The following is an 18,126-nucleotide window of genomic DNA, read 5'->3' on the forward strand; positions in this document are numbered from 1 at the left end:
CAGGATAAGAAATGGTGAAACACAATGGAACAATGAGAAATAATAATAATAATCTTTATTAGTGTCACAAGCAGGCTTACACTAACACTGCAATGAAGTTACTGTGAAAATCCCCCAGTCGCCACATTCCGGCACCTGTTCGGGTACACCGAGGGAGAATTCAGAATGTCCAATTCACCTAACAAGCACGTCTTTCAGGACTTGTGGGAGGAAACTAGAGCACCCGGAGGAAACCCACGCAGATACGGGGAGAACGTGCAGACTCCGCACAGACAGTGACCCAAGCCGGAAATCGAACCTATTTCCCTAGCGCTGTGAAGCAACAGTGCCAACCACTGTGCTACTGTGCCGCCCAATCTGTTCCCAAATGGGCTGAAGGGCCTTTGTGTCCTGAACATCACTTATGACATGTTTGATGGGTCCAAGTGACGGAAGGCTATAGTGTCACACATCAGGCACCGTGAAATGTTTTGGCAGAGGAAAGGAGAACCTGGGGCAGGATTCTCCCCTACCCGGCGGGGCAGCGGGTTCCGGTGTAATGGAGTGGCAGGAACCACTCCGGTGTCGGGCCGCCCCAAAGGTGCGGAAGTCCGCACCTTTAGGGGCCAAGCCCTCACCTTGAGGGGCTAGGCCCGCGCCGGAGTGGTTTACGCTCCACCGGGTGGCGGGAAAGGCCTTTGCCGCCACGCCAGCCGGGGCCGAAAGGTCTTCGCCAGGCGACGCATGCGCGAGAGCGTCAGCGGCTGCTGACGTCATCCCCGCTCATACGCAGGGGAGGGGGTCTCTTCCGCCTCTGCCATAGTGAAGACCATGGCAAAGGTGGAAGAAAAGGAGTGCCCACACGGCACAGGCCCGCCCGCGGATCGGTGGGCCCCGATCGCGGGCCAGGCCACCGTGGGGGCAGCCCCCGGGGCCAGATCACCCCGCGCCCCCCCCAGGACCCCGGAGCCTGCCCGCGCTGCCTTGTCCCGCCGTTCAAAAGGTGGTTTAATCCACGCTGGCGGGACAGGCATTCCAGCAGCGGGACTTCGGCCCATCACGGGCCGGAGAATCGGCGGGGGTGGGCCCGCCGACCGGCGTGGCGCGATTCCCGCCCCCGCTGACCGGCGCGGCGCGGTTCCCCCCCTGCCGAATCTCTGGTGGCGGAGACTTCGGGACACGGCGGGGGCGGGATTCACGCCAGCCTCCGGCGATTCGCCGACCCAGCGTGGGATCGGAGAATCCCACCCCTGGTTATGAACAAATACCTATTTACCATTTTTGTAACATATGTTCCAATCACAATTAATTCTTACCTGTCGATACCAGATATAGGTGGTCAAAACTTGATTTTTCTCATCCTGAAATTAGACAAATGACACCATTAACCAAAGAGATATTATCAGTTATAAATGTGGAGGGAATGATCCATAGATACATGTGTTGTGTTCTGTGTTCTTTGTCTCGCAATGAATCTATAGAACTGCTGGTGACGTTCGCCATGAGACGGTCTCTGCTGGGGTTCGCCCGGAGGTGGCAACCATTCGTCAACTTCCTCGCAGAGAACTAATCGTCAGCAGAAAGGGGGGCAGGGGGGGGAGGGAGGGGGTTAGGTTAGCGTAGGTTAGGGGGGTAAGTAATGGCAAGACCTGTGGGAGAGGGAGGTGGAATTTTCACCATGTTTATATTTTTCCTGTTATGTACAGTGTTGATTTTGTTGTTGTTGAAATGCCAAAGAAATACCTCAATAAAACGTTTATTAAAAAAAAATGAACTGCTGGTGACTTAGTCAGAACTCGGATTTATTAATGTACACGTGGTAAGGTAACAATCAGATACAGAGCGAGTTATCATAGAATTCTTTCAACTCCCCTGGAACTACCCCTATGCACGACTGTCCTCAAGTACGTCTTACAACCTTCTGATAGCCGGATGTGCACTCACTTATATCTGGCGCCATCTGCTGGTTTGAGGTCACACTGTTAAGAATATGTAATATTATCTCCAGGCATATCACCAAAACGTGTTGCTCCAAAATTGTGTTCAGCCCCAGAATAGTGGGTGTTTTGTATTGTGAGGGCAAGGGCGGGATTCTCCGGTCACTTAGCCCTGTGTTTCTCTGCCGCGCGCCGTTCGCTGGCGATGGGATTCCATCTTCCGACCGCTTGTCAATGCCATTTCCCGTTGAGACCACCCCACACCCCCACCAAAATTGCTAGTGGGGGTGTGCTGGCAGCGGGAAAAGTGAATCACGACGACTGGAGAAGCCCGGCCCATGTCTGTGTGCGTTTGATTGAGATTGGCCTTAAATATAAGAATAGAAAACCATTCAGCCCTTTGAGGCTTTTCCACCATTCAATTATATTGTGATCTCTATCTCAGATCAATTTATCTGCTTTAATCATATCCTTTACCAAAGAAAGATCGATTACCTCAGCATCCACAGTGTTTTGAGAGAGATTTCCAGATTTCCTTACCCTTTGTGAAGAAGTGCATCTTAATTTCACCTCGCCTGACTCTAATTATGTGCCATCTTGTTCAGGTCTCCTCCACCAGACAAAATCCTTTCTCTTTCTCTACCCTGTCAAACTCTTTCATCATGTTAAATCTATCGATCAGATCACCCTTCGAGCTGCAATACTCCCAAGGAACAAAAATCAAGTTTCTGAAACCTGTCTCACCCTTGCTGAGCCAATCTATCCTCACCAAGGGTCGGTGCTCAGAAGTGAACACAGTTACTCCAGATGGGGGTCTTTATACTGAGGTTTTGTACAACTGAAGCATAACCTTCTCTTCCCTGTATTCCAGCCCCAGTGAAATAAACATAGAACATAGAACATACAGTACAGAAGGAGGCCATTCGGCCCATCGAGTCTGCACCGACCCACTTAGGCCCTCACTTCCACCCTATCCCCGTAACCCAATAACCCCTCCTAACCTTTTTGGTCACTAAGGGCAATTTATCATGGCCAATCCACCTAACCTGCACGTCTTTGCACTGTGGGAGGAAACCGGAGCACCCGGAGGAAACCCACGCAGACACGGGGAGAACGTGCAGACTCCGCACTGACAGTGACCCAGCAGGGAATCGAACCTGGGACCCTGGAGCTGTGAAGCCACAGTGCTATCCACTTGTGCCACCGTGCTGCCCACAAAGACCAGGGGTGTGGATCTTCTGGTTGTTCATGCCAATGGGATCTTCCAGCCTTGCTGATGGCACTCCCCCCACCCCCCCTCCCCCAACTGCGGGTTTCCTGGTGGCATGGGATAGATTCAATGGGAAATCCCATTGACAGCGGCTGGACCAGAAGACCCCGCCATTGGCCAGTGGTGGGCCATCACCCGCCGCTGAGAAAGATGCCGGGGGAGGCCAGGAAATCTCACCCCAGCACTTCATCAGACATTGTTTTTGTTCCTGCGATTTTAATGATCACAATAAGAATAATGAAGAAAATCACTTGGTTTGCAAGATCTTTGTGCATGTGTTTAATGTGTGGACTCTTTGTCTCCCAGTTAGGTATTTAGTAAAGCATTGCCTAGTAGCCAGATACACAACAAAGGTCCCACAGTGATTGGATTGGTGGCAAATCCTAAAATTATTACCTACCCCTTTTTAGAACTGCCGACTTGCTAGGCCGCATCAGATTGGGCAGTTAAGAATCAACCACACGTAGGACTGGGGTCACATACAGACTAGACAGCACGGTAGCAATGTGCATAGCACAATTGCTTCACAGCTCCAGGGTCCCAGGTTCGATTCCCGGCTTGGGTCACTGTCTGTGCGGAGTCTGCACATCCTCCCCGTGTGTGCGTGGGTTTCCTCCGGGTGCTCCGGTTTCCTCCCACAGTCCAAAGATGTGCAGGTTAGGTGGATTGGCCATGATAAATTGCCCTTAGTGTCCAAAACTGCCCTTAGTGTTGGGTGGGGTTACTGGGTTAAGGGGATAGGGTGGAGGTGTTGACCTTGGTCGGGTGCTCTTTCCAAGAGCCGGTGCAGACTCGATGGGCCGAATGGCCTCCTTCTGCACTGTAAATTCTATCATAATCTGATAATCTATGATAATCTAGACATGGTGATGCATGTAAAGTTTCCTCCCCTAAGGGACATCTATGAATGAGATTGGATGTAAGGATATTGTTCCATCCGGCTGGGGGATGGGTCTAGAACAACGGGTCGCAGTTTCAGGATATGGGATAGGCCAGTTCGGATTGAGATGAGGAAAAACCTTGGGCGGGATTCTCCGACCCTCCTCCCCCCCCCCCGCCAGGTCGGAGAATCTCCGGGGGGCGGCGTGAATCCTGCCCCACAGCTCCGATGCTGGCTGCCATATTCTCCGGCGCCGGTTTTCGGGCGGAGGCAGGGATCACGCCGTGCCGGTCGGGGGCCATTGGCAGTGCCCACCCCCCCCGGCAATTCTCCAGGACCCGATGGGCCGAGTGGTTGTCGGTTTCTGGCCAGTCCTGCTGGCGTGGATTGGACATGGTCCCACACAGAAGGTTGTGGAGGCCAAGTCACTGAATATAGTTAAGAAGGAAATAACTAGACTACTAGACACTAAAGGCATCAAGGGGAATGGGGAGAGCACGGGAGTATGGTGTTGAGATAGAGGAACAGCCATGAACATGTTGAATGGTGGAGCATGCTTGAGGGGCCAAATGGCCTACTCCTGCTCTAATTATCTATGTTTCTTAACCCCTTCAGTTAAACAAGAGGAATGATGAAATAAAGGACAATTAAACGAGAGGGACCAGTTTGGATCTTTATGAGAAGCCAATTTTGGAATTGCTAACATTTTGATAGTATGCTACAGGGCCCAAATAGGTTGAGTGTACATACCACATTTAGGATCGCGTACACCATAACGTCGATGGCCACTGTTGTTGTTTTCCTCCAGTCCCGTACAGGGCGAACTCCCTTGGAATAATTGGCCATGAGATAGTCAGACAGCTGGAGTAAACCTGGTGTCGGACCTGCTGTTTGGTTTCCACTTTTCTGCCCTGTAAGAAATAATTGCTGGTTTTCTTATTTGCGAGGGTATCTGTTATAACCTGCCTGCTTACCATTGGCTGGGGACTAATGACAATCCCACAATCCTGTGGGAGTATGAGCTTCCCCAATGAGGGGGGCGGAGAAACCATTAGTAAACTCCAAGTATAAATAAAGCTGGCCAGTTTAGGAACCAGCAGGAAGGAGTGTGCAGCAAGGGAAGTTGCTGCTGCTGTTATATATATATGTTATTGTAAATAAATGTTATTACTTTGTATCCTTAAACCCGTGCTGGATTCTTCGTGGCCCTTACAAAACTGGCGACGAGGGTTAAAGTGAATAGCTGTCTACACTGCTGAAGCCACCTCCCTGGATTTTTGTTGGATACAGGTTGGAAGTTGTTTTCTATTATACCATGCCTCTGTACGGACGTTTGGATGTTTTTGATGCTGCGCTGGAAAGCTGGAACCAGTACGCACAGCGGATGCGTTACTATTTCTGGGCAAACAATATCACCGAAAACGAGCGCCAGGTGGTCATATTGCTCACCGCCTGCAGCCCGCATACGTTTGGGGTGATTAGGAGCCTTACGTACCCAGCTGCGCCGGACACCAAAACGTTTGATGAACTTGTGAATATAGTGGGGCAGCATTTTAACCCAACCCCGTCCACGATAGTCCAACGTTATCGGTTTAATACCGCTGAGAGGACCCCAGGAGAATTCCTTGCTGATTTTCTATCCAGGCTACGCAGGATTGCGGAGTACTGTGACTATGGTGAGACCTTGTCAGAAATGTTACGCGACCGTTTGGTTTGCGGTATTAACAATGCGGCCACCCAGAGAAAGTTGTTAGCTGAGCCAACATTGACTTTTCAACAGGCAATTCAAATAGTATTGTCCCGAGAGAGCGCAGAACGAGCAGTGCAGGAGCTACAGGGAATGGAAGTGCATGCCTTGGGGCGCAACCCCTTCCGTCCGAAAATGTCCCCCCGCGCTCCTGCGGTACCTTGGCGAGGCGACGTCTGGACCGACGCCAGTGGCCGTCGGACATTCCTCCCCGAAGGGAGCCGTCTCCAGAACCAATGGATGAGGAGCCATGTCCGTGTCAAACTTGTAGACGCCGACCCCGTCGCGGACGCCGGTCCTGGGGGCGCCAGAGGCGCCGTCGTTCCGACCGAAACTGGGACCAGCCCAGGGGCCGTACCTTCCATGTGAATGAACCTGCGGCGACTACTCCTGAGGACGTGGAGACGGAGGACGACTGCCTGCAGCTGCATTATGTGGCAGCTCCTCGTGTGGCCCCCATTAAGGTGACAGTATGGGTCAATGGTCACCCGCTTGAGATGGAGTTGGACACTGGCGCAGCGGTCTCCGTGATCGCCCAGAGGACATTCGAACGCATGAAGCAGGGTATACAGACCTTTACATTAATCGACTCACAGGCCAGGTTGGCCACCTACACGGGGGAACCACTGGACATTGCAGGAACTACAATGACCCCTGTTGTTTATGGATGCCAGGAGGGGCGTTTCCCACTTATCGTGGTGTGCGGCCATGGGCCCAGCCTGTTGGGTCGGGACTGGTTGCGCCATTTGCGGTTGCAATGGCAGCACATCCTCCAAACAGTTTCTGAAGGGTTGACTGAGGTGCTAGGACGATACCCAGATGTATTCCAGCCTGGTTTGGGGAAAATAAAAGGGGCCGTAGCCCGTATCCAAGTCGAACCAGGAGCCACGCCGCGCTATTTCCGGGCGCGCCCGGTGCCTTACACCTTGCTCGAGAAGGTAGAAGGGGAGCTCACTCATTTGGAGAGTTTGGGTATTATCAGGCCCGTCCGTTTTGCTGACTGGGCAGCACCAATTGTACCTGTAATGAAGCCAGATGCGACAGTTCGCTTGTGTGGCGACTATAAACTTACAGTGAATACGGCTTCCCTACTTGACCGATATCCAATGCCTCGCATAGAGGATCTCTACGCGAAGCTTGCAGGTGGACTCTCGTTCACAAAATTAGATATGAGTCACGCCTACCTGCAGTTGGAGCTGGACCCTGCCTCCCGACCATATGTAACGATTAATACACACCATGGCCTGTATGAATATGCACGGTTGCCCTTTGGAGTATCCTCTGCCTGTGCTATTTTTCAACGTGTTATGGAGGGCATTTTGAGAGGTTTACCACGTGTTGCTGTCTACTTAGATGACGTTTTGATTACAGGGACGTCGGAGCAGGAACATTTGGAAAATCTAGAGGCTGTCCTTAGACACTTTTCGGAGGCTGGAGTCCGTTTACGTCGCACAAAGAGCGTATTTCAGGCAAAGGAAGTAGTCTACCTGGGTCATCGGGTGGACCGCGAAGGTTTGCAGCCTGTCGCAGAGAAGGTGCGTGCGATTCAACAGGACCCCGCCCCGACTGACACTTCGCATCTTCGTTCTTTTCTCGGTCTCGTAAACTATTACGGGAAGTTCCTCCCCAATCTGGCAACTACGCTGGCCCCGTTGCACCTCCTGCTAAAGAAAAATCACACCTGGGTTTGGGGTCACCTGCAAGAAACCCCTTTCCGGCGGGTAAAGCAACAATTGTCGTCATCTGGGTTACTAACCCACTATGATCCCGGAAAGCCTTTGCTCGTCACATGTGGTGCATCCCCGTATGGTATTGGGGCTGTCCTGTCCCACAAGATGGAGAACGGGGCCGAGTGACCGATAGCTTTCGCCTCACGCACATTTACTGCAGCGGAGAAAAAGTACGCGCAGATCGAGAAGGAGGGCCTGGCAGTGGTTTTTGCGGTGAAACGCTTCCACCAGTACGTGTATGGCTGCCATTTCACTATCGTGACTGATCATAAGCCTCTGCTGGGACTTTTCAGAGAGGATAAGCCAATACCGCCCATTGCTTCTGCACGGATCCAGCGCTGGGCTTTGTTGCTTGCTGCATACGAGTATTCTCTGGAGCACAAACCAGGAACGCAGATAGCAAATGCCGACGCACTGAGCCGATTGCCTTTATCGACCGGCCCCATGTCGACCCCCACGACCATAAATTTGCAACCCTAAATTTTATGGACACCTTGCCTGTCACGGCATCACAGATCCGTGAGTGGACCCAGACGGAGCCAGTCCTGTCAAAGGTTCGGCACATAGTCCTGTATGGTGGGCAGCATAGACAGCTCCCAGGCGAGTTGCGGGCATTTTCCTCCACGCTGTCAGAATTCAGCGTGGAAGACGGCATCCTCTTGTGGGGGACGCGTGTGATTGTCCCGGAAAAAGGCCAGGAGCTGATACTAAGAGACTTGCACAATGGGCATCTTGGTGTGACCAAAATGAAAATGTTGGCCCGGAGTTATGTCTGGTGGCCAGGCCTCGACACCGACATTGAGAAGGTGGCCCAAAACTGCTCCATTTGCCAGGAGCATCAGAAGCTTCCGCCGGCCGCGCCCCTACATCACTGGGAATGGCCAGGGCGGCCTTGGGCATGCTTGCATGCAGATTTCGTAGGCCCTTTTCAAGGATCCATGTTCCTTCTATTAATCGACGCCCAGTCTAAATGGCTAGAGGTGCATAAGATGCAGGGGACAACGTCCTGCGCAACAATTGAAAAGATGCGTTTGTCCTTTGGCATGCATGGCCTCTCCGAGGTACTGGTCACGGATAAAGGCACTCCATTCACGAGTGAGGAGTTTGCGAGGTTCATGAAGATGAACGGCATACGCCATATCCGCACTGCCCCTTACCACCCGGCTTCAAATGGGTTGGCAGAGCGCGCAGTGCAGACATTCAAAAGAGGCCTAAAGAAGCAGTCTTCCGGATTAATGGACACGAGACTGGCTTGCTTTTTGTTTACGTATAGGACCACCCCCCATGCGGTGACTAGGGTAGCTCCCGCAGAACTCCTAATGGGCCGGAGACTTCGCACCCACCTTAGTATGGTTTTCCCGGACATTGGCGCAAAAGTACGCCGCACAGAAGAACGGCAGGGACAGGGATTTTCTCGGCATCGGCCGATTCGGCAGTTTGCGCCCGGTGACCGAGTGTTCGTTCGGAATTTTGCTGGTGGTGCCCAGTGGGTTCCTGGCGTAATCTTTTGCCAAATGGGCCCTATATCTTACCAGGTGCAAGACCAGGGTCGTCTCCAGCGCAAACATGTAGACCACGTTCAGTCCAGAAGACTATCCCCTCAAAAGATTCCCCGCCCCATTTCTACAGCCGCAGAGACCAGAGACAAGGGAAGGTAGTCCTCACAATCTTCCACTGGTGCCTCACTCAAAGCCTGCGCAGGTCGTTACAGAACCGAATGGAGATAGAGACGCTGACATGACGGAGGCAGCAGACTCTGACTCCGAGATGGAGACACAGGACGCATCAGAGGAGGAATCCTCGGGTCCACGGGCCGTGGATGTACAACCGTTACGCCGTTCATCACGGAAGCGCGGGTCTCCGTCTCGTTACACGCCGCCTGATCCAGCGCCGCGTGCAAATGGTGTCTGGCCTGCGGCAAAACGAGTCCGACGCCCTCTTTCGCCAGGGTCTTCAGTGGATTTCTTGGACTTTGGCGGGGAGGGATGTTATAACCTGCCTGCTTACCATTGGCTGGGGACTAATGACAATCCCACAATCCTGTGGGAGTCTGAGCTTCCCCAATGAGGGGGGCGGAGAAACTATTAGTAAACTCCAAGTATAAATAAAGCTGGCCAGTTTAGGAACCAGCAGGAAGAAGTGTGCAGCAAGGGAAGTTGCTGCTGCTGTTATATATCTATGTTATTGTAAATAAATGTTATTACTTTGTATCCTTAAACTCGTGCTGGATTCTTCGTGGCCCTTACAAAAGTATCACAAAAGGAAGAACAAGGGGAAGAAAGTTGAAGGATGGTGGGGGGAAATAGCTGGGAGCGAGAGGAACGTCATTGTTCTTCAAAAGAGGCAGCATAAACTCGATGGGCCAAATGGCCTCCTTCTGTGCTGTGCTGTTCTCTGACTCTCTGACCTGAGGGTGTCCCAAAGAGCTTCAGCCTTTGAAACACTTTTTGAAGTCATTGCTGTCGGCTATAATGTCGGAGACCTGGCTGGCAATTTGAGCACAGCACGCTCCCACATACCCTTCACCTAACAAAGATCGATTGGCCTCAGTTTTGACTGTCTCAGTTACCTCGTCATCCACAAACAACAATATGATAATGACCAGATAACCTGTATTAGAGATGTTGGTTGAGAGATGAACAATTAAATGGACTCAAACATATGACTGTAAATACGCTCAAACCTGAAAATCAAAGCATGGGGCAATAGATTGGAACATGCCTTTCAAACTCACTGATCTGCTTTTCTAACTCATTGACCCGCTCTTTCCCATTTCTCTGGAATCATTTTCCTTTCAAGTGTTTATCCAATTCCCTTTTGAATATTATTGTTTTTTTTCAATCATTCAAGGGATTTGGAATTCGCTGGCTAGACCTGCATTTATTGCCCATCCCGAGTTGCCCTTAAGAAGGTGGCGGTCAGCTGCCTTCTTGGACCGCCGCAGTCCATGTTGGCGCAACCATACAAGGCATTGGTAAGACCGCACCTGGGGTATTGCGCACAGTTTTGGCCCCCGTTTTTGAGGAAAGATGCAGTGGCATTGGAGGCAGTTCAGAGGAGGTTCACTGGGTTGATTCCAGAGATGAGGGGTTTGTCGTATGAGGAGAGATTGAACAGTTTAGGCCGATACTCTCTAGAGTTTAGGAGAATGAGGGGAGATCTATACAAGATGCTAAAAGGTCTGGGTAAAGTAGATGTGGAGCCGATGCTTCCTCTTGTGGGATATTCTAAAACGAGAGGTCATAATCCTAGAATAAGAGGTAGCAAATTTAAAACAGATTTGAGGAAAAACTACTTCTCCCAAAGGATTGTGAATCTGTGGAATTTGCTACCCCAGAGTGCGGTGGATGCTGGGACAGTGAGTAAATTTAAGGAGAAGTTGGACAGATTTTTAATTGGTGCTGGGTTGAAGGGTTATGGAGTACGGGCAGGACGGTGGAGTTGAGGCCAGGATGGGATCAGCCATGATCACATTGAAGGTGTTTAGGCTCGGGAGGCTAAATTGCTGACTGCCACTCCTAGGTCATGTGTTGTAGGGAGGAGATGCTCTGATTGATTTTGCAATCCAGCACGTAGTCTGTAATATTGTAGGTAGCAGATGAGGAAGAGATCAGCCATGACAGAATGGCGGATCAGACCTGATGGGCCGAATGGCCTAATTCTGCTCCGATATCTCATGAACATATGTGCTGTAGGTACACCCACAATGCTGTAACGGAGGGATCCACAGAATCCCTATAGTACAGAAGGAGGCCTTTTGGCCCATCAACCTACCATGTCCACTCACCCTCCCTATCCCTGTAACCCTACCTAACCTACAATTCTTTGGACACTAAAGGGCAATTTAGCATGGCCAATCCACTTAACTTGCACATCTTTGAAATGTGGGGGGGGGGGGAAACCGGAGCGCCCGAGGAAACTCACGCAGACATGGGGAGAACGCGCAAATTCCACACAGACAGTCGCCTGAGGCTGGAATCGAACCAGGGTCCCTGGCACCGTGAGGCAGCAGTGCTAACCATTACGCCACCAGGCCACCCCCAGGGGTTCCAGGATTTTGACCCAGTGACAGTGAAGCAATGGTGACATAGTCCTACGTCAAGATGGTGGGTGGGGTTGGAGGTAAACCTCCAGGTTGCAGCGTTTCCATGTATTGTTTCCCTTGTTCTTATATAGTAGTGGGTTTAGAAGGTGAGTACTTCATCATATTTATCTACACAAAGCACCCTCAGACCTTCATTTCCTGCACTGACTTGGAGCATGCTACACTGGAGCAGACATGTGTGGTGTTTTGAGAATGTTCGTTTGGACAATATTGTAGGAGAGTTTAACCTAGTTGATACTAAGCACTTGAGACCAAAGCAATAATTCCCAATAATTATTGTGGGGATTAGATAAATGTCCTCAATGAATTGTCAAGTTGACTATTCACAATTTATTGTTCAATGACAGTCCATAAATGCTCTTGCAAACAGGTCAGGATCTTGGGCGGGATTCCCCGACCCCCCGGCACCAGAGATTCGGCGGGGGCGGGAATCGCGATGCGGACGGTCGGCGAGCCCCGACCCCGGCGATTCTCCGGCCCGCGATGGGCCGAAGTCCCGCTGCTGTAATGCTGGTCCCGCCGGCGTGAATTAAACCACCTCCCTTACCGGCAGGACCAGGCGGCGCGAGCGGGCTCCGGGGTCCTGGGGCGATCTGGCCCCGGGGGGTGCCCCCACGGTGGCCTGGCCCGCGATCAGGGCCCACCGATCCGCGGGCGGGTCTGTGCCGTGGGAACTCTTTTACTACGCGTCGGCCGTGTCGGTCTCTGCGATGGCCGATGCGTAGGTAAACCCCCCTGCGCATGCGCGGGGAAGACGTCAGCAGCCACTGACGCTCCCGCGCATGCGCGGACTTCCGATGGCCGGCGGAGTCCCTTCGGCCCCGGCTGGCATGGCGCCAAAGGCCTTCCACGCCAGCCAGTGGGACGGCAACCACTCCGGCGCGGGCCTAGCCCCTAAAGGTGAGGGCTTGGCCCCTAAAATCCGCACCTTTGGGGCGGCCCGACGCCGGAATGGTTCACGCCACTCCATCCCGCCAAGACCCCCCGCCCCGCCGGGTAGGGGAGAATCCCGCCCGTGTTTAATAAATGTTTTTACTTGTTGTTAAAACCAATTTGTGGTTCTGCGACTCTGTTCCTCCAGGTTTTATGATAAAAATAAAAGTTCTGATGAGCGTAACATTCTGGGATCTTCCCATCCATCATATCATCGTAGAATTTACAGTGCTGAAGGAGGCCATTCAGCTCATCGAGTCTGCACCGGCCCTTGGAAAGAGCACCCTACCTAAGCCCACACCTCCACCCTATCCCCGTTACCCAGTAACCCCACCTAACCTTTTTGGACACTAAGGGCAATTTAGCATGGCCAATCCACCTAACCTGCACATCTTTGGACTGTGGGAGGAAACCAGTTACGACATCAAATGGGATTGTGACAGCATCAAAATTACCCCATATGAGTGAGAAGGTGAAATTGGTCTCCAAGACTTCAAAGTGGACAACAGAGGATTTGACAGCTCACTTTACACTGCTTTTACCCACCCAGCTTCGCAATTTTCTTTCCCTTTGAAGTCAATTGAAAAAAACGTTGAGCAGTGTTTAAAGCGGGCCGTCATTTGAGTATCACCTGGCGTCCACTCCCATGGACAACCAACGTCACCCCCTCAGCACTCCCTCATTTGCCCCTCTTGCCCCCCCCCCACTGTGACCATGTCACAAAGCATGTTGGAGACCAACTCCCAATGGGTAAAGACTGCGCAGAACATGGAAACCATTCTGTTCAACGTTGACCATGTCGTCAGCTCCATCAGTACAGCACTGTCGGGGTCAATAGGTAATAATGACGAGTGTGAACATTGGCTACTTTTTCTCCATCTTTCTCAGTCACAGCTGATTTCAACGAACCCAACACAGACCATGGCTGAGGCTTGATCTGCCATTTCACACTGATCAACAGGGGAGCCTTTGGAAGTCTGGTTGTTTCAATTACCTTCATTGTTATCTGTTTATTATCATTGAAGTGATGTTGCAATTCATGTATAAAATGGATCAATGTTTTTTGGAAGAAAGAAACTGTCTAGAAATTGATAGCTCCAGAAACATATCCAGAAATTTTAAACTCCATAGGGAAAATAAATGGATTTGGAGTTCAATTTGCTTTTACATTGATATGTTATAGTGATGTCCAATATCGCAATAAGTTACCAAACTGAGGAAATGATTGGCTGTCTTTTTCTCTATTTGTACTTTATTATTTTGTTATAACCGCAAGTACCTTAAGAGTGGGAACAATTAACTTCCCCGTGATTCTTGCAGAATATCAGCTCCCTCATTAACGGGGTGCTGACCACTAAACAATGTATAGTTTAGGGTATATAAAGCCGGTCAGTTAGACACTGGCAAGGCAGACCCGATTGGAATCTACCGTGTGACGTATATAATAGTTATTATAAATAAACTAAGTTTCTTTGAACTACTCGGTGTGGACTCTTTCATGACTTTATAAAATACTTGTACTTTACTCATTATTTGCATTTTGGTGAGAGGTCAGCTGAAAAACTGTGTCGTTTTCGATGCAAGGTTTGTAGAGCTACTCCAATTATAATGACCACCATTTTATCCATTAGTATTGGTTGGCCACTTAACCTTTCCAAATAGTTTTACTCAAGTTTGTCAATGGTTATCAAGCTGGCTCATGCAGAACAGCTACCGCCTTCAGTAACAAATGCTGCTGGACAAACTCAAAGGCTAAAATTCCATATTAAACTCAAGTGGTTGAATGCAAACCGGAGGGTCAATCTCGCATTCGTCCATTGCTAAGAAATCACTCCCAACTCTCTACACAAAGGATATCGAGGACACATCTGGGGCGGGATTCTCCGACCCTCCGCCGGGTCAGAGAATCGGCGGGGGGCAGTGTGAATCCCGCCCCCACCGGCCGCCGAATTCTCCGGCACCGAAAATTCGGCGGGGGCGGGAATCGCGCTGCACCGGCTGGCAGGTCTCCCCCCCCCGGCGATTCTCCAGCCCGCGATGGGCCGAAGTCCCGCTGCTGTCATGCCAGTCCCAATGGCATGAATCAAACTACCTACCTTCCCGGCGGGACTGGCGGCGCGGGTGGGCTGGGGGTCCTGGTTGGGGGGGGGTGCGCAGGGCAATTTGGCCCCGGGGGTGCCCCCACGGTGGCCTGGCCCGCGATTGGGGCTCACCGATCCGCGGGCAGGCCTGTACCGTGGGGGCACTCTTTTCCTTCCGCCTCGGCCACACCTCCGCGATGGCCGACGCATAAGAGCATGCGTGGGGATGACGTCAGCAGCCGCTGACGCTCTCGTGCAAGCGCGGACTTCCGTCGCCCGGCGCAGTCCCTTCAGCCCCGGCTGGCGTGGCGCCAAAGGCCTTTCCGCTGACCGGCGGTGCACCAACCACTCCGGAGCAGGCCTAGCCCCTCAAGGTGAGGTCTTGGCCCCTCCGCACCTTTGGGGCGGCCCGACGCCGGAGTGGTTCACGCCACTCCATCCCGCCGGGACCCCCCGCCCCGCCGGGTAGGGGAGAATCCCGGCCCAGATAAATGACAGCCATGGCCTGATTGGTATCACTGGTGCATCTTGGTCAGAAGGTTGTGGGTTCAAACCCCACTTCAGCACAAAATCTACGCTGATCCTCCAATACTGAGAGAGGTGCTGTCTTTTCAGGTGGATGTAAAAATATTGATGATACTACCTCCAAGAAGAACAATGGAGTTCTTCTCAGTGTCCAGGTCACATTTACCCCACAACCAAAAACTGATGATCTGGTTGTAATTACATTTCTGTTTGGAGGAGCTTGCTTTGCACAAATTGTCGTTTTCTTTTTAAAGAGCCAAAGCAGATCCTCAGTGCAAGCATTTGCAATTATTATACAATGGACCAGAAATGATGCCAACCTCATCCACATTTTCCTGCACCTTCGAGGTTACCACAGCTTCGTTATAACTGACCAATACAAATTACTTTGTGTTGAATTTCCTAATTCAATGAGGCAATGATGTGCCTGGTCTCTCGGTGGGCAAGTTCAGTGCTCTCAGATATTCACTATTGCAGTTCCATAATGATCAGAAACATAATGCCCCTTCCTAGCAAGAAAGGATTATTATTGAAGTGATGTTGCAATTCATGTACTAAATGGATCACTGTTTTTTGGAAGAAAGAAACTGTCTAGAAACTTGCGCTAACCAAGGCAAGATTGAGAACGCAGAGGAAGGAATGGTCTGAAATCATCCATTCTACCAAACTGTAGCTCGCTGTGCTAGCACACTATCACGGCGCTCTTAGAACCTAGAGGAGAGCTGACCTCCTGATAAACTCATTTGCCACTATTGTTTGGTAGACATTTTTTCAGAATGCTTTAATTTTTGTTCTGTTCTATTCTGGTATGAATGAGGTTCAAGGACATTGTTGAAAATGCACAATTCTGCTTAACCAGAAGTGCAGTTGATAGTTTTTACTATCACCAGTGAAAACTATCGAACAATTTAAATGAAAGAGATTACTTTCGGACAATTATTGTGAAAGGACATCAGAATACCTGTGCTATAGTTTTAAGGTCCTTCTACCTCAAGGCTCAGTGATGGCCATGGAGGACTGCTGAGACCGGCTCATTTATTGAGAAGCCATGATTGTCCTGACAGAGAGGGACATCAATGTACTATTTGCAGTCTCATATTATCAAGTTATCTTTCAATTAACCCTGCCAATAACCAATCATGAATAGCTATTTAAGTTTTAGATCACATAGTAGAATTACATAGCAGTCAATATTAGTTTATACTAACCAACTCTATCAGGATGAGCACGGCAATAATTCACATTTACATGGCCTGTGAAATACATTTTTTAGGGGTCTTCAAATGCTGGATACCCAACATGATACGTGTGGAAATTAAAGGGACAGCCGTCGCTATTTGATTTCAAAGGATTAATAAAGATTGACGTACCTTCAGAAAGCATCAAAGCCATGAGAATCAAGGGAGCAGTTGCCCAGAACCAGTAGGAACACATGTTGTCTTTTCTATCTCCTCTGGGCAATGTTAACCAGTGCCTTTCTTAGGCTCTGTGGAGAAGTGAACTGCAGATGGATCCAAAGCTCTCTGGGACAGCCTTGTGATCTCTCTCCATTAAAACTGTGTTCAACTAAAATCTGTTGGCGATTTCTTTTTTTTGCCTGGCCTCCCCATATGTTTTGGCATTTGAGGATGATTAAACTGTCGTGTAATTAGATGTGAAGGACAGATATGCATTGAGTTTCAGACAGTGTTGCAGGCTGATGTCATTCCTGTGGTCTTTATTGTACAGCCAAAGAGTGCTGGCGATTCCTGTAACTGCGTCCTCCCAGTACAGGAACCAAGATAGAAATCACATTCAAATAAAATTGGTAGCAGACAAAATAACAAACAGGCAAAAGATAGAGCAAGGACATTTAATGCACTATGATATGATCTATGTGGTAATTTGTATGGATAATAATTCCTTATTACTTGATGGTAGGATGTTTAAATATTGAAAATTTCATCGATTTGTAGAATTTTTTATTGGGCAATTGATTATGTAGTAAACAAGGGAGTCAACAATTCACAACAATTACATGGTTTGTAGTTTTATGGTTGTTGATACTGAGGGGAGAATTGGAACTAAAGCACGGGTTCAAACATTTCTGTTGCTCCATATTTCAAGATGTGGAGATGCCGGCGTTGGACTGGGGTGAGCACAGTAAGAAGTCTTACAACACCCGGTTAAAGTCCAACAGGTTTGTTTCGATGTCACTAGCTTTCGGAGCGCTGCTCCTTCCTCAGGTGACATCAGGTGACAAGCTAGTGACATCGAAACAAACCTGTTGGACTTTAACCTGGCGTTGTAAGACTTCTTACTGTCCATATTTCAAGGACAAGGTTTTTTTTTCACAAATTCATTTTCTTGTCAACCTTTCGCAAGAAATGATTTATATTTCTTCTCAGTTCTCCAGGAGCATGTTGCATTGAGGAATGCGGGGGGGTGGGAGGGGGGGGGGGGTAGCGTGTTAGAGGCAAGAAACAACAGAGAGGCTTAATCCAATTGTTCTGCAGCTTACTAATGGTGCTAATGGGTCGACCTACCTATCTTTATAGTTGGCCTCTTTCAATAATGTAATAAAACAGAACCATATAGCATCAAGTTTCATACAGAGAGGGAAAATTCAATGATGTGTGTTTATCTGTCTGTGCTCTGCACTTGATATTTTCCCACAGGAATCTCTCCCCTCAAGGCTCGCAGCAGTCGGGCCTACCAGTAATCAGGTCGAATGTCTCACAGAAAATTTACTCGGCAGATCAGCTGTAACCAAATCTTATTAAAGTGACCAGAAATAAGATCGGTTTCTGGATGAATCAGTGAGATTCATAGATTTTAGAAACAGCACTTTTTATTAAAAAAAACCCAATATTAATTAAATTTGTTCCAAAATGACTCGGAAAATTTTCATGATCAATAACACAAGGAACAGTATGATCCTATGAGTAGGTTTATAATAT

General features: G+C 49.8%; 1 protein-coding gene across 1 annotated transcript in view; it reads right to left on the reverse strand.

Annotated features, from left to right (window-relative positions):
• Window positions 1-16,718, reverse strand: part of LOC140397951 (5-hydroxytryptamine receptor 3A-like) — a 33,239-nt gene extending 16,521 nt beyond the window's left edge. The window contains exons 1-3 of the mRNA XM_072486205.1: window positions 16,558-16,718; window positions 4,817-4,977; window positions 1,296-1,340 (exon numbers count right to left, since the gene is read on the reverse strand). Coding sequence (XP_072342306.1) covers window positions 1,296-1,340; window positions 4,817-4,977; window positions 16,558-16,621 — 270 coding nt within the window. The 5' untranslated portion in view covers window positions 16,622-16,718. The remainder of the gene's footprint in view (window positions 1-1,295; window positions 1,341-4,816; window positions 4,978-16,557) is intronic.
• Window positions 16,719-18,126: the final 1,408 nt, after the last annotated feature.

This window comes from Scyliorhinus torazame, chromosome 21, assembly GCF_047496885.1.
Source record: "Scyliorhinus torazame isolate Kashiwa2021f chromosome 21, sScyTor2.1, whole genome shotgun sequence".
In the NCBI taxonomy this organism is placed as follows: Eukaryota; Metazoa; Chordata; class Chondrichthyes; order Carcharhiniformes; family Scyliorhinidae; genus Scyliorhinus; species Scyliorhinus torazame.